This window comes from Leptonychotes weddellii, chromosome 10 (assembly GCF_054177405.1).
Source record: "Leptonychotes weddellii isolate Sample4059 chromosome 10, ASM5417740v2, whole genome shotgun sequence".
In the NCBI taxonomy this organism is placed as follows: Eukaryota; Metazoa; Chordata; class Mammalia; order Carnivora; family Phocidae; genus Leptonychotes; species Leptonychotes weddellii.
The window spans coordinates 88,317,647-88,338,153 of NC_138378.1; the positions used below are offsets into that span (position 1 = coordinate 88,317,647).

Sequence of the window (20,507 nt, forward strand, 5' to 3'; positions counted from 1 at the left end):
CAGCACAGAGGAGCAGACCAACCCTTAGCTGACATCCGTCCAGCTCCTCAAACTTTGCCTCCTAAGTGAGGTGGGACCCAGGAGGATGAATGTGAATCCAGGGGCATTTGCCATGTCTGGAGGACATTTTTTCAAGTGTCTTGCTTCTTTAAAAATAAATAAATAAACTGGGGAGGCTTTTTACTCTAGAATAGTTCTGTACTTAATAAAAAGTGTTTTCCTACAAAGAACTGTTGAGCTAAAACAATGCCATGTATCCCTGTGGATTCCGAATTCCTGATGCACTAGCCCTAGTCTGAGGAACAAGGAGTTTGTCCAGACGTCTGATTTTGCAGGTGAGAAGCACGAAGCCCAAAGAAAAGGGGTTCTTCTTTCCATCTTGTCCTGCCTTCTAATCGGAAAAAATAAGGTTCCAGGGCGGCAGTGAAGATTGGGAGACTGACTGTCAGTGATTTGCCAGGTGCCTTAAAAACATGCCAAGTGAGGCTACAGGGCTGCGCTCACACTGGCCTTCCCTCCGGCGCCCTCCCGCACCTCTTACCGCGCCGCTGCCTTCCGCGCTCGGCCTCACTCCCCCGCGGCCCTTCGCCCTCTCCCGGCGGAAGCCTGACCCTGCAGCCCAGGCCAGCGCGCACCGCCCGCGCCGCGGACCCGGTAACCGGCCCCCGCCCGGCCCGGGCAGCCCCTCCGGCCCCTCGGGCCCAGGCCAGCCGATCCCCGGGAGGGGGTAGGTGGGTGGGTGGGGTGGCGCCGCTCGCTCGCCGCGGCGACCGCCCCCGCGGCCGGGCTCCACGCACACAGGCCGGCCGCGGGGGCCCCTGACGGCCTGCGCTTCCGCCGATCGCGGAGCCCTCCCGGGGGCGCGGGGGGCGGGGGGCGTCCGTAGCGGTTTATCTGCGCTCTTGAACTTCTCGCGGTTGGCTTCCGCTAGGCTGTGTCGGCCTCCCGGCCCCTTCTGTAACCTCTAGCTGCGGCGCTCCGCTCGGACTCGGAGGAACCTGGGTTTCCGAGGCTTTGCACCTTCTGTAGGGTTTCTGTAGTACCGTGTTTTCAGAGGCTGGGAGTGTGCCTTATCCTGCAGGCCTTATCAAAACCTCCTTCCCTGACCCGGGGCCTGGTTAGCCGGAGGACTGGTCCCCGGTGGCCCTAGAGAGGCAGAGGCCTACTTGAGCCTGCTGGGGCCTCCACCCCCGCCCCCGCCCCCCGGCGCCCAGGGGCACTGTCTGCCTGCAATCAATGGCCAGGGGCTCAGCTCCTCGGGTCCAAGTCCTTGCCCTGCCCCACCTTCTGTCAGAAGATTTCTTTACCAGCTGGCCCTTTCTGAAATGTTTCCTGGCCTTGGGGCTTTAAAACCAGAGCTCCTGGATTTACCACCTGGATCCAGAGAACGGTATTCAGAGCTCAAGCTCAGCTCCTCGACCTGGCACCTGGCTCCTGGGAACCTAACTGATGCAGCATTGTGACTACAGTTAGGCCTTGGGCGCTCTTGGATGCTCCTCCCCACAACCCCAATCGGAGTCCTGAGTCCACACAGGGCCAGTTAGCCTTGGCTAGACAGTCTTTAGGGTAGCTGCCAGCACTTCTAACGATTCCGGGATTAGGCTGAGAGGTAGGGCACTGGTTCTCAACCAGGATGACCAAACCGTTCTAGTTTGTCTGGCACTGAGGGGTTTCTTGGGACATGGGACTTTCGGTTTTAAAACTGGGAAGGTCTTGGGCAAAGTGGGACAAATTGGTTACTGTATTCTTACCCCTGGCTGCACAACAGCTTCACCCATGGAGCCTCTCATATAGAGGTTCTAATCTCATTGATCCAGGGAAGGCCCCAGATAGGAGTACTTTTTTTAAAGCTCCCAAGTTGATTCCAACAAACTACCAAAGTGAGGAACCACTAGGTTATAGACAACCATTGATGGTGGTTACTTTTTGAGCAGAAGTGGACCCAGATATCTCTCAAAAGGGTGTACAACCAACTGTGGTGGTCCTCTCCTTATCAAGAGGGCTATCAAAATGGCAGTTGCCTTATTGCTATGATCTGTTCCCAGTTCCCTTACTCCTTGACCGTGAGGACCAAACTTTCTCCTTTCCTGAAATGACTTGGTACCCCCTCTCCCAAGGTCAGTGAATTTGCCTCATTTTGACTGGAGAGGTCATGATTTGGACAGTCCCAAATGAAGCTGGCATGAGACTCGACAGGGCTCCAGTCTCTCAGGCTGGGATGCTTACCCCCGTGAGTGGTGATCCAAGGGCTAGCTGAGGGTGCTGTGTACACTTCAGCTTCCTCCTGTGGGGTACTGAGCTTGGAGATCAGGTGCCTCTGGGACCGTTCCCTCTGCAGGCTACCAGGATCATGCGGTACATCAGCACTCGGGGGATGGCCCCACGGGTCGACTTTGAGGGGGCCCTCTTCTCTGGCTATGCTCCCGATGGAGGTCTCTTCATGCCCGAGGAGCTCCCACAGCTGGGCATAGAGACCCTGCGTCACTGGAGTACGCTCTCCTACCCCAGCCTGGTTAAGGAGCTGTGCACCCTCTTCATTGGTCCTGAGCTCATTCCAAGAGATGTCTTGAACGGTGAGCATCCCCCAGCCTCCCTACTCTCCCACCTCATTCCCCTGCCAGTCCAGCCCCCCACAGAGCTGCGAATCCGTCACTTAACCCCTAGGAGGTTTCTAGTCCTATTTCTCAAACGTTGGCGTTTTCCCCCAGATTCTAGAATCCCAGAAATGGAAATATCCCCAAAGAGTTTATCCATTCCACCTTCCATCTCCAATGGGATGAATGCCATGGTGATCTGCAGAGAATGTTTTTCCTTTAGTTTATTTTTCAAAAATCTCTTTAAGACTAGAGACTTCACCAACATCCTGAGATGCTTGAATGTTGGGATATTTCCTACCTGTATGTATATAAAACACCTGGACCCTCAGATTACTGTTTTGTTTCCTTGAATGGTAATTTCAGAAGGGACTTGGAGAGTGTCCTGGACCAGCTCCTCTCAAACTGGAACGTGCCCATCGATTTCCCTGGGGATCCCGTTAAAATGCAGATTCTGATTCAGTAGGTCTGGGGTAGGACCTGAGAATTCTGCATTCCTACCAAGCATCCAGATAATTCTAGTGCTGCTGGTCCATGGGCCCGACATGTGAACTAATCCACGACGTGATGGTGGGAGTTTAGGGCTGGGAAGAAGACGACTGCTCTAGAATGTGGGCTGACGGCCCTGTTGGCATCACCTGGGCATTTATTAGAATTCTCTGCCTTCCTCAGGCCTGCTGAACGAGAATCGGCATTTTAAGATCCCAGGCGATTGGTTTGTCAATTAAAGTTTGAGAAGCACTACCTATGGTGGACCTGCCTTAGGTAGGATTATATGTGAACCATCCCAAGGTTCTGGTATCACAGGTGTGAAATTTAGTATAGCAAAAACAAACCATGTCTGGGCTTTAGGAGGGAACACGGGAAGAGATGAGACATTGATTTGTTTGTTGCACAATTGTTGAGTTGAAATTTGACTGGCATACATGCACGCAAGACATCCAAATGATGAAGTTTATAAAGTAAAAAATGGAAGTCTTATACTCTTTCTCTTCTCTGGGGGGCATCACTTTGAGGAATCCATGAACAGTGTGGTTCATGTCTTTGCAGACTTCTTAGGATTCAGTAATTTTATTCATAGATAGTCTCCTTTGGGGTAAACATTTCTGGTCTCTTATCTGGTAGCAGGAGAGAGAAACTTCACACTCAAAAGCATAAAGAGGGCGCCTGGGTGACTCAGTCGTTAAGCGTCTGCCTTCGGTGCAGGTCATGATCCCAGGGTCCTGGGGTCGAGCCCCGCATCGGGCTCCCTGCTCCGCGGGAAGCCTGCTTCTCCCTCTCCCACTCCCCCTGCTTGTGTTCCTTCTCTCACTGTGTCTCTCTCTGTCAAATAAATAAATAAATAAATAAATAAATTCTTTAAAAAAAAAAAGCATAAAGAAATGGGTGCAGGGAGTGGAGGGGGGAGAGAGCCTGAGGCAGAGCTAATACCCTTCCCCCACTGTCCCACCCCTCTCCCCACACAGATCTGATCGACCGAGCCTTCCGCAGATTCCGTCACAGAGAGGTGGTCCATCTGTCCAGGCTGAGGAATGGGCTGAACGTGTTGGAGCTGTGGCATGGGGCCACGTACGCGTTTAAGGACCTGTCTCTGTGCTGCACAGCTCAGTTCCTGCAGTACTTCCTGGAGAAGGAGAAGAAGCACGTCACTGTGGTTGTAGGTGTGCATCGTGCGCGTGAGGGCCGGAGCCCCGTAGGTGCCCTGACATGCCAGTATCTACCCACGGGATGCTCCGCATGCATGTCTCAAGGAGTGTGTGTGACTGGTTCTTCTAGAGCAGGGTTCGTCACCTTTTCCTGAGCTGTGGACCCTTGGACAGTTTGGTGGAGGCTACGGAACCTTCTCAGAAGAATATTTTAAGTACACAAAATATGTAAGATTGTGTGGTACCAAGTTCACAGATGCCCTGATTTCTGTCCCTGGATCTCTAGGAGGTTAATGGACCCCAGGTTAAGTACGAGGTTCCATCTCTTCAGGTATTTGAAGTAGACATTGCCTTCTGTGCAGCAATGCTTTAGGGACCATTTCTTTGCTTTTCTATCTCCTTGTTGTAAAGGGGAGGGTTATTTTTTCTTCCTATCCAGGAACATCTGGGGACACAGGAAGTGCTGCCATTGAGAGTGTTCAAGGAGCAAAGAACGTGGACATCATCGTTCTGCTGCCCCAGGGTCACTGCACGAAGATCCAAGAGCTCCAGATGACCACGGTGGTGAGGGAGAATGTCCATGTGTTTGGAGGTGAGTGCTGGGATGGAGGCTCCAGGGAAAGCATGGCCGCCTTGAGCGCGTCTGTTTTGGGAGATGGGCTGGAATACAACTGGTCCATTGATTAGTTGACCACCCTTGCTCCTACTTTGTCTCTGTCCTTCCCTCCCCTCATAAATCATGAGGCTGGTATATGCCTTGCCCAGCTTTGGGCAAGCTCTTGGCAACACAGTTTCATAAGCTACTGGAGGTGACAAGTGCATAAACCTTTACTGACAGTATAACCCAACACCAAACCCCAAAGAATGCCACCTCTGTGTAGGTTCAACCTACTGGTACCATATATAAAGGCAGCCCCAGACCCATAGCCCAAGCCAAGTGACCTGGGCTTTGTTTCAGTGCACTGAACTTTAGAGGCCACAAAATGTTAAATATTTTAAAAGAGTGTATCCTTACATGTTAACAGCTCAGGCCCTCCCTTATGGTGTAGAAACAACTAAGTCGTGCATTTGGTTAGCAGGTCTGGGAAATTACTCAATAGTACCCACTGCTGGAGACACCTCTTCCTGAGCCACATCATGAATTTTGGCATTTTGTACTCACAGAAAAGCAAAAAATGATCTCCTTTAATGTCAGGGCATCTGTTCTATGGAAATCGAGACTCTAGAAGGGCAGAGTGAGCTTGAATGGAGCCGTAAACTCTTATTTCCACTTTTGCACACCTAGCTAGACCCCAGGTAGCCCTGAAGTAAGGGTAGGGATATGAGGAGTAGGGGGTCTTGGTGAGGTTTTGTACACTGTGGCCTTAGGAGAGCTGTCTCGGAGGCCTGGCTTGGTTTGGTCACTCACTTAGCAGGAGAGCAATGTTGGTGGCAGAAGACATTCCTCCTACAAATCGCCTGGCCTCCTGGTATATAATCCCACAGAGGATGTTTTCATAGAACACTGGTTTTGTCAAGGAGCAAAAAGCATAGTGCAAACAAACCTTACCCATGGCGGTAGCAGGAAGATCCTTCGTCCATTGGTTCAAAAGTAAGCAAAACCCCCTTCTACTCTTTAACAAGCACCTACACATTTCAGTGAAAATTCTGGGTTTAGCTAATGCAGGTGTTGGGAAATCTTACACGTTAGTGTTGGCGGTTGCCTATATTTGGCTGCATTTTCCTGCACTCGTTGCAAAATTTTGATGTATGATATCTGGGCTCCTGAGGGTCCCTATTATACTCTAAGCACTAAAATTGCTAGTTATGGATCCAGGACTTTCTTTGCCTAGAATTGAAGCAGAGAATAACATTTCTTATGTCTGTTCTGCCACCTTCTCCCTTCTTGCCTTATACCAGATATTGGAAGGCTTTTACCTAAGGGCTTGTGTGTAAGCTCGGTTCCTGACCACGGAGTGGAGAACGGTGCCCATTTGTAAAATAGTAGTAGAGCTAGAGATGTGGATGGTGATGAGTGCAACATGTTATGAATGTCTTCTTGCTGGAGCCCAAGGGGCATTTCTGTTTTATCCACGTTCTGAGCTTCAAGAAAATAAGACAGCGGACTTTAAAGAAATTAATTTTTGTTTCTAAATAGCACTGTTCAGGTCCTTCCTTTCATTCTGGAATCTTCTGATTTGGTTTCTAGGAGGATGTGTGTTTGTTCCAGAGCTAAGAGTGGACATGTCTTTTCCCTTAGACCAGGGAGCTCAGGGAGTAGGGATGGGCCACCTGGATTGTTGTGTGTTGGACACTGATGTTTTTTAAAGTCATTAATTTCCACATATGTTTTATACTTGGTTCTTCTTGCACAGAATAATCAACAAGTGCTGGTTATACATTATTTGGGATATTTTTTGGCTGGAAGTAACAGAAAATCTAACTCCGACCAGTCTGAATAAGAATATTTTCCAGCTTATATAACTGGAAGTCTAGAGGTGGGATGGGGTTCCTGAATAGTTGATTCAGTGACTCAGCAGTCCCTCAGCGGAGACCCAGGTTCTTGGCATTCTCTCCTCTGCCTTCCCCATCCTAAGGCTCATTTCTCTCATGGCATATGATGCTTACTTAAGGTAACTAGGTCTCTCTTCCTGTGGCTCCATCTTAAGAGCAGTAAATTTTCTCCTGGAACCCCAGCAAACATCCCGCTGGTGTGTGGATCTAGAGTCAGCCCCGTGGCCTCATTGCTGCTCTACAGTGAGAAGGGTAGAATGGATGAGAACCTTGGTGCTGACTCTGGCACTTCCTGCAGTAAATCTTACCCCTCTCCTTCAAGTTTGGATCCGGTGGAGAAATAGACCCAGGTTTCAGATAAGAGATCAATATTGGCTTGATTGCTAGTTGGGCTGGATTGAGGAGTGCAACTTGGACTAGTAGCCAACTCACCCATAAATTTACCCAGTAATTCATCCATAAATTAAACTGTGCCCACACCCAGCTCAGGGAGGAAAGGTCCATGCCAGCTTACCTACCACGTGGGAGCAGAGAGCAGAATGCCTCTCTGTGATCTAACTGAGAGAGGGGCAGAGCATATGAGAACAGAAACTCTTTACCCCCACGTCCTGGTAGAGGACCATGGAGTGAAGAAAGGATCAGCCTCTTGCCACCGCATAGCCTCATAAACCATCTGTCCTTGTTCCTGGAGAGTGGGGCAGGTGGGCACGGACTCCAAAGAGGAAGCCTTTTCCCAACCTCCCAGCAGGTTGATAATTTATGTCTAATTTTATACAATGGTAGAAATGTTGGAAGTATGACCACAAGAATATGAGACATGGTTTCTTTTCTTGAGTTGCTTAATTTCGAGTCTAGAAAGCCAGGCCAGGACATGGGAGAGCAGACACCAGGGCCTAGTGAAGGTCCCGGCTGGATGGGCCCAGTGTGCGAGAGCCTTGTGCCAGGCAAGTGCCGACCACCTGGGGGTTCTTCGTGCTCCTGATAGCTCCCCTCCCCCCTCTCCCCGGACAGTGGAGGGCAACAGCGACGAGCTTGATGAGCCAATCAAGGCCGTGTTTGCTGACGTGGCTTTTGTCAAGAAGCACAATCTGATGAGTCTGAATTCCATCAACTGGTCCCGGGTCCTCGTGCAAATGGCCCACCACTTCTTCGCTTACTTCCAGTGTGCGCCATCCTTAGACACGCACCCCCTGCCCCCCGTGGAAGTGGTTGTGCCAACAGGGGCTGCCGGTAACCTTGCAGGTAAGGAGACCCCTAGGCAGGAATGGGCTTTCTGGAAAAATCCCTGTGGCCCTCGTCCTCCCAGCTGCCCTTGGGCTGCAACTGTGAGGAGAAAGTTGGAGTCCCTGCTCTGAAGGTGACAGGCACCCAGGCAGAAGAAGTCCCCAGCAAACGTCCCGGTCACTCCCTGGGAGGACCGCCCGGCCTCTTGCTGCAGGAGGGCAGGATGGGCTCGCCCCCCTCAGGGGGCTGTGGAGAGATGCGGTCACGGTTCAGCCGCTGTGGAGGCCTGCCATCGCCCGCTTCAGAGCGGCTGACTTTGCTTCCAGCCTCAGCCAGCTGCCTGCTATGAGGGCAACCGGCACAACATGTTCCCACCCCTAGAGTCACCACCCAGAGACCGTGTCAGGGGGAAAGATGTCTGGACTTTGGGTTCTGGTCCCAGCTGAGTGGCCCTGGGGCAGTCCCTTAGACCCGCTGCTCAGCTGTAAAAACAATATTGGATAGCTTATCCTATCTCTCAGGGCTCCTGTGAAGTGCAAGTAAGATCCTTCACGCGTGTGTATGAACTTCGTGAAGATGCAGTGCTGTGCTGCTGCGTGGCCTTAAAATCGCCTTCTAGAATAATAATAAACATGCATCCCGCACTTGCTGTGCATCAGGCGCCCATCCAAGTGCTGTTCACGTATCACCTTGTTTAATGCTCACGCGCGCCTGTGAGGACGGTACTGTTGTCTCCACGTCACGATGAGGAAGTGGGGGCACAGAGAAGTTGGCCAGCTTGCCCCCGCGGTCACAGCGGTCGGTGGCAGAGCCAGGACGACCACCCCGGCGGGCTGGCTCCAGAGCCCGCGTCCTCGTGAGCTTGCGAGGCTGCCTCCTCACGGGCACGGCTGTTTCTGATGGCTCTGTCCGTGGCTTTGCTTCTGATGGGCGCCAAGGATGGCTTCGGTGAGACCGAGAAAGCATCTCAGTGGTCCCGAGGCTGCCTGACTTCTTCCACTCCCACGGGGATGGGAAGAGCGGGGCTGGCGATTAGGGAAGGATAGCTCAGCGGTCTTCACCATCCACGGGGTGGGGGGCGGGGGGCCCCACAGCGCTCCCCGTTTGCATCAGCCTCCCGTGAATGGTGCCGCCTGCACGTGTCCCAGTGCCTCCCACAGTGGCTGGCACAAAATGAACGTTTGCAGAGAGTGCTCCTATCGATCTCTGCTCCATCAGGAACTAGCCGTGTAAATTTAAGCTCCTGGGCCCTTTTGAGCATCCATTTCTCCTCTGCACGACGTTTACATGGGGATCAAGTGAAAATAAGAATGTGAAAGTGCTTTGCAAAATTCGGGGTGAGGTGTGGTGATCCCTAACTCCTCTTAATGACCCACCAGAGAGGAACCATTCGTGGAAATATGTAAAACCCTCTCCCAGGGTGAGGAATTCCTTGTTTGTTCCATGCAGACAAGAACTGGTGGCTGGGAGGGTAGAGGGCACAGCTCTGTTCCCCCCCACCCAGGGGCCTCTCCAGGAGGGGTGGGGTGTCCACAGACGCTGCTTCTAGGAGGCTGAGTGGGGGTCATTTCAACTTCCCAGAACCTTCATTTTCTCTTCTGCAAGTGGTAGCGAGCATGTGTGCCTGGGGTGTGTGTGTGTGTGTGTGTGTGTGTGTGTGTGTGTGTGTGTGAGAGAGAGAGAGAGACAGAGGGAGAGAGAGAGAGGGAGAGAGGGAGGGAGGAAGGGAAGGAGGGAGAAACGTGGAGGTGGAGAAGAATATCAGGGAACAGTAACATCTCCTCTTCTTTCCTGTTTTGTGTGTGTGTGTGTGAGTGACAGCTTGTTACACGATTCACATACTATACAATTCACCTGTTTAAAGGATACAACTGAATAGTTTTTAGTATATGTGCAGATTTGTGCAACCACCCCCACAGTTAATTTCAGAACATTTTTATCACGTGGAAAAGAAACCCTGTTCCCTTTAGCAGTGACTCCCCATTTCCCCTCATCTCCCCAGCTCTAGGCAACCATTGATCTATTTTGTCTCTATCGATTTGTCTGTTCTGGACGTTTTATATAAATAAAATCATACAATATGTAACCTTTTGTGTCTAGCTTCTTTCACTTAATATGTTTTCAAGTTTCACATATTTGTAGCATGTATCAGTTACTTCGTTCTTTCTATGGCTGAATAATATTCCATTGTATGCATATACTACATTTTGTTTATCCATTTATCAGTTATTAGACATTTGGATTGCTTCGATTTTGTAACTATTATGAACAATGCTGCTGTAAACATTGGTGTCTAAGTTTTTGTGTGGACCAGTATTTTCATTTTTCGAGTATATATACCTACGAGTAGAATTTCTGGGTCACATGGTAAGTCTATGCTTAACTTTTTGAGGAACTGTCAGACTTTTCCAAAGCAGCTGCACCATTTTGTATTCCCATCAGCAGTGTATGAGGGTTTCAATTTCTCCACAGCCCCACCAACACTTTGATTCTAGCCATCCTAATGGACATGCATTGGTATGTCACTGTGACTTTGGTTTCTATTTTCCTGATGTTGAGTATCTTTTATGTTCTCACTGGCCATGTGTATATCTTCTAGAGAAATGTTTTTCCAAGTCTTTTGCCCACTTTTAAGTTGGACCATTCGTATTTTTATTGTTGAGTTTGAAGAGTTATTTTTTTTTTAAAGATTTTATTTATTTACTTGACAGAGAGAGACACAGCGAGAGAGGGAACACAAGCAGGGGGAGTGGGAGAGGGAGAAGCAGGCTCCCCGCAGAGCAGGGAGCCCGACGCGGGACTTGATCCCAGGACCCTGGGATCATGACCTGAGCTGAAGGCAGTCGCTTAACCAACTGAGCCACCCAGGCACCCCTGAAGAGTTATGTACATATTCTGTATGCTAGTCCTTTATCAGATATACAATCTGCAAATATTTTTTCCCATTCTGTGAGCTGCATTTTCGTTTTCTTGATCGTGCCCTTTGAAGCACAAATCTTCATCTTCAAAAGCACCAAAGTTTCTTAATTTTTATGAAGTCCAGTTTATCTAAATTTCCTTTTATTTCTTGTACTTTGGGCGTCATGTCTGAGACCTTTGTTCTCCTCTCTTGTCTTAAGCTGGGTGCATTGCTCAGAAGATGGGCCTGCCCATCCGCCTGGTCGTGGCAGTGAACCGTAATGACATCATCCACAGGACTGTGCAGCGGGGAGACTTCTCTCTGTCCAAGGCTGTCGAACCAACCTTGGCATCAGCTATGGACATTCAGGTAGGACCTGTGGGAAAGTGGGCACCTGGCCCAGGTGTTGACTCGGTGGGGATGGACAAGGGCTGAGATCAGTGTGGCCCCTGGCACCCTGCCTTCCTGCCCAGGTGCCCTACAACATGGAGAGGATCTTCTGGCTGCTGTTGGCCTCTGACAGCCAGAGGACAAGAGCCCTCATGGAGCAGTTTGAAAGGACCCAAAGCACGAGTCTACCCAAGGAACTGCACAGCAAGGTCAGTCACCGCTCACGCACCACGGAGACAGCAAAGGGTGCAGCCATGAGACCCAACATGGGTTTGGAAATCTGGTTACGGGAAGAGGGCACCTGTTTCTTGAGCACCTGCTATGAGGTGGGCAGCTTTGCAGTCACTTTCTATGGATTAATTTATTGAATGAGGAGACGCAGTAGAGAGCATTGATTTAGAGTCAGACAGGGCTTGGCTCCAAGCCGGCCATGAAAACTTGGGCCCATTTCTTAAACTCTGTGCCTCAGTTTCCTCATATGTAGAGTGGGGCTAATGAGAATGCCTATTGCTATTGAAAACTGAAGTCAAATAATGCCCATGAAGCACTTCATACACTGCCTGGAAATACAGGGCTTGATACATTAACTATTATTATTTTTATTTATTATTGTTGTTGATTTTCAGCAGTAGCAACAATTGGCAGCCATTTTGCCCATCCAGTTTGAACAGAGACCATTATCCTCTTGAGGTTTTTTTCTTTTTAAAAAGGAAAGGAGAAATTTTATTTCTTCAGAGTGGTAGGAATCTAGTTAGGAAGGACTGCTTTTATTTTATTTTATTTATTTATTTATTTATTTATTTATTTTACTTTATTTTATTTTTGAGAGGGAGAGAGAGAGAGAGCGCACATACGTGCAAGTGGATGGGGTCGGGGGAGAAACAGAGGCAGAGGGAGAGAAAATCTTAAGCAGGCTCCACACTCAGCACGGAGCCTGAGACAGGGCTTGAGCTCACGATCCTGAGATCATGACCTGAGCCAAAATCAAGAGTCCGACGCTTAACTGACTGAGCCACCCAAGTGCCCAATGGCTTTTATTTAAATGCAACCTGGTGATGGTCCACCTTTAATGTTCTCTACCACATCCCACCAAGTCATCCAGGCCATATGTCCAGTGACCAGGACCTCACTACCTCACACCAGCTCTCATCGTTGCGAAGTTCTGTGTGTTGAGCTCGAATCTCCTCCTTCCAACCTGTGCGCTGGGGAGCAGTGTGATTCCCATATTGGAAGAGAATCTCCATTTCTCTGCTGAGTCTTCCCGGTTCCTCTAGCCGTCCCTTACATGACCTAATTTCGCCTAGTCAATGACTGTCTTAAAGGGTTGCTCCTAGAACTGGACACAGTTCTCTGGGCTTAGCCACCCGTTGCAGACCAGAGTGGCATTTCAGTGTTTCCTGTGATGCAACCTTAGTTGGGGCTACTATAACAAAGTAGAGACTGGGTGGCTTATAAACCACATACCTCTGTCTCTCATAGTTCTGGACGCCAGAAGTCTGAGATCAGGGTGCCAGCATGGTTGGGTTCTGGTGGGAGCAACTTCCATAGAAATGGTAGACGGTCAATGTGTTGTCATGGCCTCACGTGGTGGAAAGACACGCAGCTAGCTCTCTGGCCTCTTCTTATAAAGACACTAATTCTGTTCACGACGGCGCCACCCTCATGACCTCCCCAAAGTCCCACCTTCAGATACCATCACATTGGGATTAAGTTTTTCACATATGAATTTGAGCGGGGGGAGGGGGACACAAACATTCAGACCATAACACAACCAAAGATCAACATATTCAGTTAATGGTTTGTTTTGATACCCCGTTCCTTCTCCTCACGTAAATGAGGTGCTCCAGGAACACAGACACCAGATCCCGCCCTGCTTCATTCTCTCCCTGGCTGTACACAGACAAGACTTTCCATCTGCTGGAACAGCCATCATGCACTCACTCATTCGTTCATTCATTCATTTATTCAGTGTATCTCCGGTAAGCCGGGAACTGTGCTAGGTGCTGGAGATACAAAGATAGAGAAAACACATTCTCTGTCTTCTGTGAACCCTAATGGGACAAGTAGCTGTACAAATGATTTATGACACCCTGTGGTCTCTGCTGCAGGCAAGTATAAGCAGGGTGATTGGCACATCGATAGCATGCAGTAGATTTTCAGAAAATGATCAGATCAACCCTCCACACTGAGGGGGCAGTGGGGAATCTTCCTCTGTGGATTGGGGGGAGGCTTCCTGGAGGAGGTGTGACCTGGGCTGGGTGGGAACTCACTGGAAGGTATTCTTGCCCCCACAGGGAAGGGGTGTGCCAATGACAGGGCACCAGGAATGTTTGAAAGCCCTTAACCTTCTGTGTTTTGTCCTTTTGCTGAACAAGACTATAGACTGACTTGCTAAATCACGAGCCAATCCTAACTAAATTTACTGACCTGAAACTCAAAGGATCCTTCCCCGAAGCTGAGGGAATCGACTTAAAACTGGGAAACACGGGGAGCCAGATTTTTCTCTGAGCTGAAGTTGAGCGACTTAGTCTGAAGATTCCCTCTGAGGGTCTGGTGTTGCCTGCCTCTGTGATGTAGTGAGTTTTGGGTCACTTTCCACGGGTTCCTCCCCGACCCTGATTGCCGCCCCTCTGACCCTGGGACCTGTCAGCTTTCGGGGGCCATGGCGTCTGAGTCGGTGTCGGATGAAGCCATCACCCGGACCATGGGTCGCTGTTGGGAAGAAAACCACTATCTGCTGTGCCCTCACTCGGCCGTGGCCGTGAGTTACCATTACCAGCAGACGAACAGGCAGCAGCCCAGGTACGGGCCGTGGGCACCTGGGTCACCGGGGTACTCTGGCTTTCGGGGGCCCTCCTCCTCCCCAAGCAGGGGAGACAGGAATCTGCACCAGTGGCTTTCCTGAGCATGACGGGTGCTGTGTGGAGTTGTGCCCTGAGAACTGTGGTCCTGGAGGAGGGTGTGTGATAGCTGTCTGGGGGCGGCCACTGAGACGTGGTGGTTGAGCTGGGTCCCCCACAAAGAGGAGCGGTTTCCCTGGCAGCGTCATTGTCGAGATAAGTTCAAGGTACCCAACATCTGCCTCTTTCTCTCTCTCCCTTTCTTCTCCGTGCACCACCCTATCCCTTCCTCCCCTGTTCCTTCTCCTCCTCCCTCCTCGCTTTCTCCTTTCCACATCTGTCCGTCTGGTCTCTCGGCCGCCCTCCTGTTCCCACCTGCCCCACCCCACAGCCTTCCCCGGTGCTGTCTGGCCCCCGCCTCTGCAGCCAAGTTCCCAGAAGCTGTCCTGGCTGCAGGGCTGACCCCAGAGACCCCTGAGGACATCCTAGCCCTGGAGTTCAAGGAGACGCGCTGCACTCCGATGCGGAAGGGTGACGACTGGACGCTGATGCTTCGGAACACCATTGAGGGCCTGAGCTGGCAGCAGAGGGCTCAGTCCTGAATGCTCCGGAATAGCCAGGCTGGATTTGACTTGAGTCAAGTTGCCCTGTTGCTCTTGTATCAGGGTCCCCTGTTCTATGAACCCAGGGCAGGTATCACAGCACCACTAAATAAAGTCCAAATGCCTGCATTTCCGTAGGTACCTCCGTAACCACGCTGCCCCGGAGAAGTCACACTGTCTTTTCCTCTGAAAATATAACTCACCCTCTCCCCTCTCCGTGCCTTCCACCCTGCCTTTGCCTCTGGGAGACTGTCCTTCTTTGATGAGTCTTGGTCGCTGCAAATTGTTTACTGCCGAGTTGTCCCTCATGAGCCCAGATGGAAATAAGGGCTCCTGATCCTGGCAGAACATCAATGGTAGCTTTCCTAAGGCGTGTGTTCCCTTCTACCCTGTTTTATTCGCTCCACATTAGACATTATCTCCCCGTCTCAAAGCTTCTCGAAGACAAGAACCACTGTTTAACACAACGGGCTGAAACCTTTTGGGTTTGCCCCTATTGATCAAAACATTTTTAAAATTTGTTCTCCCGACATGTGTATACTAAATTACATATAAACTACACAAACCATATGCTAAAATATGAATGAAGGGCTAATGATAAAAACCTACATTGACCTTTCCTCCCCATACTCCAGTGCCTTGTCTTGTGGACCCATCTTTGGCAGTCCTAACTGAGCTTAGTGTCTGGTGCATTCCGTAACCAGCAGGAACCAGCATGCCTGTGATTCCCCATCTGCCCGATGACTGTGTGATGGTTCTCAAAGTGTGGCCCTTGGGTCTCCTCAAAATGCACACTTCTGGCCACCTTCACAGGTGAATCTCTGGGTATGGGATGGATATCATCTGCAGTTCTTACAAATTCCCTGAGTAAGTCTTCCGTGTGCTCTAATTTGGGAAACCCTGGCTGGGGAGTTTAAGGTGATAAGTAATTTCTTGTTTATCAATTATGAGGTGCACTTTATTTTCACGAGGGCATGCTTTATGGCTCCTACTGTTTCCATAATCTAGCCTTGCGCTGTCGAATTCAGTAGTTACTAACCACGTGTGACTCTGAGCACTTGAAATGTGAATAGTACAACTAAAGAACTGAATTTTTAATTTTTAAAAACTTTAATTAATTTACATTTAAATTTTAAAACTATTACTTGATTCAGTTATTAAAAAAACCTTTTAAGTATGGTTGGAAAAATGCAGGTATTTGAATCTGCTTTTTCAGCTGTAAATTTTATGAAGTCTAAATACAGATAAGTATTTCCAATGAAAATTGAGTGTTCTAATTGAAATATACCGTAAGTGTAAAATATATATTGGATTTCAAAGACTTCGAATGAAAGAAATTTGCAATATCTCAGGAATAATTTTATATTGATCACATGTTGGAAAGACAATATTTGGATGTATTAGGTTAAATAAAATATACCATTAAAATTAATTCCATCTGTTTCTTTTCCTTTTACTAGGATGTTTAAAGTTATATATGGGGCTTGCCTTTGTGGCTCGTGTTGCATTTCCATGGACAGCAGTGATCTAGAGTTTAGCATTGGCTTCGGGTACACATGAACGCACTGCAGATAGGTGCGGGTTTAGTTATATTACTGGGTTCAAATTCTGTATGAATTGAGGGGGGTGTGTTTAGACCAATACAAACATGTAAAGATGAACGCAAGCCTTATGTTCTGGATGGGGGGGCAACCTTTGGAACACAGGTGAGAGAGGTGAGTCAGGCACAGCATGGAGGGAGTTTGGGGACCACTAGAAGATGCTGTTGCTATCATTCTGAGGGCCCCCCGGAGAAAGCATCCTGCCTCCAAAGCCCTCTTCCTGTGCACTGAGGTCTAAAGGAGCTGGTCACCCAGGTTGATCTCTGCCTGTCATTCCCACAGCAGAGCATGCCAGCCCCACATCTCTCTGTGCCCAAGGAGAGAAGGAAGAGGCTAGAGGGCGCCCCCTACTGGAAAATTTGACGTCGGAGTGTGGCATTCATTACAAAGGGGAAGGGCAGGAATGCTGGATCCGCAGGAGGATGGATAGAACATTCCTAAAGGAATGACAGTGGCCAAAGCCCTGGGCAGTTTCGGAGACACTGTAATATCTACACCAGCAAACAGGATGGAGCCTCAGGGCCCGTTTATCCACTAGGCACTACAGGTCTGATGTTTAGGAGTCAAGATACATTTAGAGGCCTATGAAAATGTTTTCATTTCTTTTAAAATCAAAAGAAACAATGAATACAATCCAGCTTGGCTTCTATTTATCTTTATACCAGCCTACCTGTACAATAGAATTTTTAACATTTGTTAGAGAGGAAGAGGCCCATGCAAAAGTGTCCAGAAGTCATCAGGTGGGCCTGATCGAACCTACTCTGTGCAGGTAATGCTTTACAAAGTAACTAATTGAATCCTGCCCCCTGTGACAGGGGTATTGCTATTACCTGCATTTTGCAGATGAAGAAATCGAGGCCCCTGGCTAGGGTGGCACCACTAGGCTGCAGAGAAGCTGGGACTTGAACCCAGGTACTGTGGCTTCAAGTTCAACGGACAGTTTCTATCACACTGTGTCTTTCGTAGCTGGTCTGCGATCAGCTGCTCTCCATCTTTCCCCAGGCTGTGGCCCTGCTTCTGGGCCTCCTCCACTCTCCCCTTCACGGATGGATTTGGGAGCATGGCTTTGTGTCTCTGAGAGGCCCGCCGGGGGGCTGCTGCAGCCCTGCTTTGCAGGTCCAACAGGCCCTGGCCCTGGCTCCCAGGAAGCACTGTGGGCTGGGCTGAGCTGCTGGTTCCTTACCTTTTGCTGCCATATTTCTGAGGGCCTCGGGGCAGTGCTGGGGTCATAAGAGTCCCCCAAATCCCTACCCTCTGGATGGTTCAGAGACCTATCCAGCTCTGAGAGGTCACCACACCTGGAAGAAGGGACTGTAATAAAGCCACTGAACACAGCACAAATAGATGCGAAACATGAACTACAGGATATCCTGGCCACCGGGAATCTTGGGGGCCGGTGGAGGAGTAGGGCAATTCTGAAGGGAAAATCCGAAGAAGCACCCACTCCGTAAACATACACACAGCCCGGCTGTCCACACACACACACACACACACACATCTATGCACCTACACACATACACACGCATCCCATGGGCACCAGACAAAGTTAGAACGAGGTGAAGCGGTCCTTCCCGAGTCCACCACTTACTGGCTGCGTGATCACAAGCCATTTCACCTTTGTGAGCTTCCGGTTCCTGGTTGGCTAATGCCAGTCCTTACCCGGCTGGTTTGTTTTGAGGATTACATGAGATAATGTATTTCCAAGTGCTAGGTAAATGCTAAAATGCTACACAAATGGTTCTTCTTATTAACACAATTATAGTCTGCACCGAACAATTTAGTACTTTTAAGCTATCTTGTATTTTTTACTAATTGCTTTGCAATTAGTCTTATCTTGCTGCAACACTGCCTCTACCTGGAGGACCTGGCACTGCTCTGGGTGCAGGGTTGGAGTGGCCCTCGCCCCGCCAACGTACCTGGCAGAAGGCTCTGCGAGCCTCCCTTGGGGGCTTGAGGGCACGGATTGGTCAGCAGTGGCTCTGCTAACTTGTTAACAAGCTTTGCTTAATTTGCAGTGATGATGGTGATGGAATGATGCCCTTTCTTGAGCACCAATGACCGGCTGAGCCCTTTGCGAAGCACTTTCCAGACATTGACTTCTTTAATGTTCACGAGGGCTGTATGAGAAAGTACTATTGGGATCTCCATTTTAAAGAGGAGGAAATGAAGCTCAGAGAGGTTAAGTCACTTGCTGAAAGCTACCCCTGCCAGTGAGTGGTGGAAGAGAGATGTGAGGCTGGGTGTAGGGTCTGTGAGTTTAAACATCGTGCTAGCCTGGGAGAGGCACTTTGGGCCAGAGGGTCTCTGGGTTCTCTTGAAATCAGGGCCTGCAGTCATCTGAAGATTAGATGGGGAGATGGCCTAATTAGAGAGGAGGGCCAGGTGCTCTGGGGAGGGAGCCGGGAGCCAGAACCTTCGCTGGAGGCTTGCCTCTGGCTCGGGTTCCCACTTGGAGCTGGGTTCCTCCCTGGGGAAGGCTAGGAGCAAGTGTCTGCTGCGTGGGGTGGGAGCTGTCCCAGGAGGAGAGTGGATGACAGAAGTTCTGAGGGGTTTTTCAAATGCTGGCAAAGAGGCCCTGTCTGGGGGGCCCCACTGGGAAGACCCAGACGGATGGAGGTGGGGAGACTTTGTTGAGTTTTCTGTGTCCCCAAATGAACAAAAGGTGAGCAACACAAGGAGCGCTGGGCCATTAACTTCCTGAAAGAGGAGAGAGATGACTTCTCTGTGTCCTGGTCAAGACAGCTCCTCCCCAGATCCACCCTTCAACATACCAGGGGCTGGGCCCTGTGTTGGGTTCCAAAGGAGAGAGAAAGAGTAAGAAAAGATGGGGCTGGGGTTGACCTATACAGAAGGATAAAAGTTTGTGGCCACCCCCAGGCCCCAAGGCTGTGAGTGACCGGTTCTTGAATGCAGGAGCCCGGCAACCCTGCTGTGGCCCACTCTTCCCGGTCCTGCTCCAGCGCTGACCACAGTGTTGGTTTAGGGACCTGCTCCGTGGAGACGTAAACATTTCTGCAAGACTGCTGTCCAATACCCCATCAACCAAGACCTAGCTCCCAAACCTAGCCCTCCTGAGTATGGCCTCAGTGAGTGGCTGATGAGAACAGAACTGGTCGGAGGGCTGCAGGGCCCAGAAGAGGAAAGACAACAGCAGGAGAGGGAGGGGTGGGGCAGAAGGCTGGGCTGGCTGTCCAGAGGTCTGCTAGGTGCGGAGGCGGTCCTCCTAGATCCAGAACTGTTTCCTTCTCCTCCTCAATGGTTTGTTCATCACAAAGATCTTTTATAAGAAGGTGGAGGGACCTCCTCCCCTCTGAAAAAATGCTCAGGAGCTAAGTAACCAAGGCAAATGTCCCGTAACAGGTACAAAACTAAGAACCCAGGCAAGGCTCTGGGTCCTTCAGGCCAGGGTGAAACCACTAGAGCCTTCCCCTGGTGTGGCCGCTAGGGGGACCCATGGAGTGTCCGCTCTCCTGCCTCCCCTTCAACTCCTCCCCTTCAACTCCTGGCGTCGCCTGGATCACTGTCTCCCTTCCACCATCCCTTATCCAAGCCTCATCCCCAAGCAGAGACAGGGTTTGCTTGTAGAATGGACTCAGTTTAGGTCTTGAGGGATCAGAAGGGTCGGGGCCCAGCTCTGTGCCATCTCCTGCAAATAAAGGTCACTTTTGCCCCCCTTTTCCTCCAACCTCTGGGCAAAAAATCCCTCCAAATTCTCCAAGCCCAGGATGAGCCAGCCAGGGATTCACATGGCCAGCAGAGGGCAGCAGAACACACCCCAAGGCCCTCTCCCTCCAAAGGTGACTGACCCCAGCCCCATCCCCACCCGTTGGGGGCATGCAGGTCTGACTTTGTTCTCTAGGAATCAGAAATCCTGAAGGTCAGGGTGGGGGGTGGGGGCAGAGTTTTCTTAGTTCATTCTCAGATTTAATATTGGGACCTCCCTCCTTTAAAAAAAATATATATATCACAGAGGATTCCAATGTGGTGTTAAGTAGTTTTTGTTTTGTAATAATGCTACTCAAACATGTACAAACATAAAGCTACCTGTGAACTCCTTATACTGATAACTCCCATACAAAGATAAACAGAAATAAAAATTCAAATTAAATGAGAACAAATCTACAAACGAAATCAAAGTTCAAAGTAATCTCCTGAATGTGTGTGATACATCACATGCCGCACTCAAGCCTCCGGGGCTGCGGGACTGGGGCACTGAAG

At 49.9% G+C, this 20,507-nt stretch overlaps 1 protein-coding gene across 4 annotated transcripts; it reads left to right on the plus strand.

Annotated features, from left to right (window-relative positions):
• Window positions 1–458: 458 nt before the first annotated feature.
• THNSL2 (threonine synthase like 2) lies at window positions 459–16,120 on the plus strand. 4 transcript variants are annotated; one of them, XM_006741161.3, is made up of 9 exons: window positions 522–654; window positions 2,339–2,573; window positions 4,061–4,255; window positions 4,680–4,832; window positions 7,745–7,975; window positions 11,077–11,225; window positions 11,330–11,455; window positions 13,897–14,048; window positions 14,478–16,120. In XM_006741161.3, exons 2-9 carry the CDS (start codon window positions 2,351–2,353, stop codon window positions 14,686–14,688), a joined length of 1,440 nt encoding a protein of 479 aa, XP_006741224.2. In that variant the 5' UTR covers window positions 522–654; window positions 2,339–2,350; the 3' UTR covers window positions 14,689–16,120. The 4 variants fall into 4 exon arrangements, with proteins under 4 accessions (XP_081652861.1, XP_006741224.2, XP_081652862.1 ...); XM_081796736.1 differs by having other exon boundaries at window positions 13,897–14,007; XM_081796735.1 differs by lacking the exon at window positions 2,339–2,573 and having other exon boundaries at window positions 459–654.
• The last annotated feature ends 4,387 nt before the right edge of the window (window positions 16,121–20,507 follow it).

Bases quoted from the DNA above. Each gene is read 5' to 3' on its own strand.
- THNSL2 (XM_006741161.3), top strand. From the start codon at position 2,351: ATGCGGTACATCAGCACTCGGGGGATGGCCCCACGGGTCGACTTTGAG. The intron at 4,256-4,679 runs GTGTGCATCGTG...CTTCCTATCCAG, and splicing joins GCACGTCACTGTGGTTGTAG to GAACATCTGGGGACACAGGA. The intron at 11,226-11,329 runs GTAGGACCTGTG...CTTCCTGCCCAG, and splicing joins CATCAGCTATGGACATTCAG to GTGCCCTACAACATGGAGAG.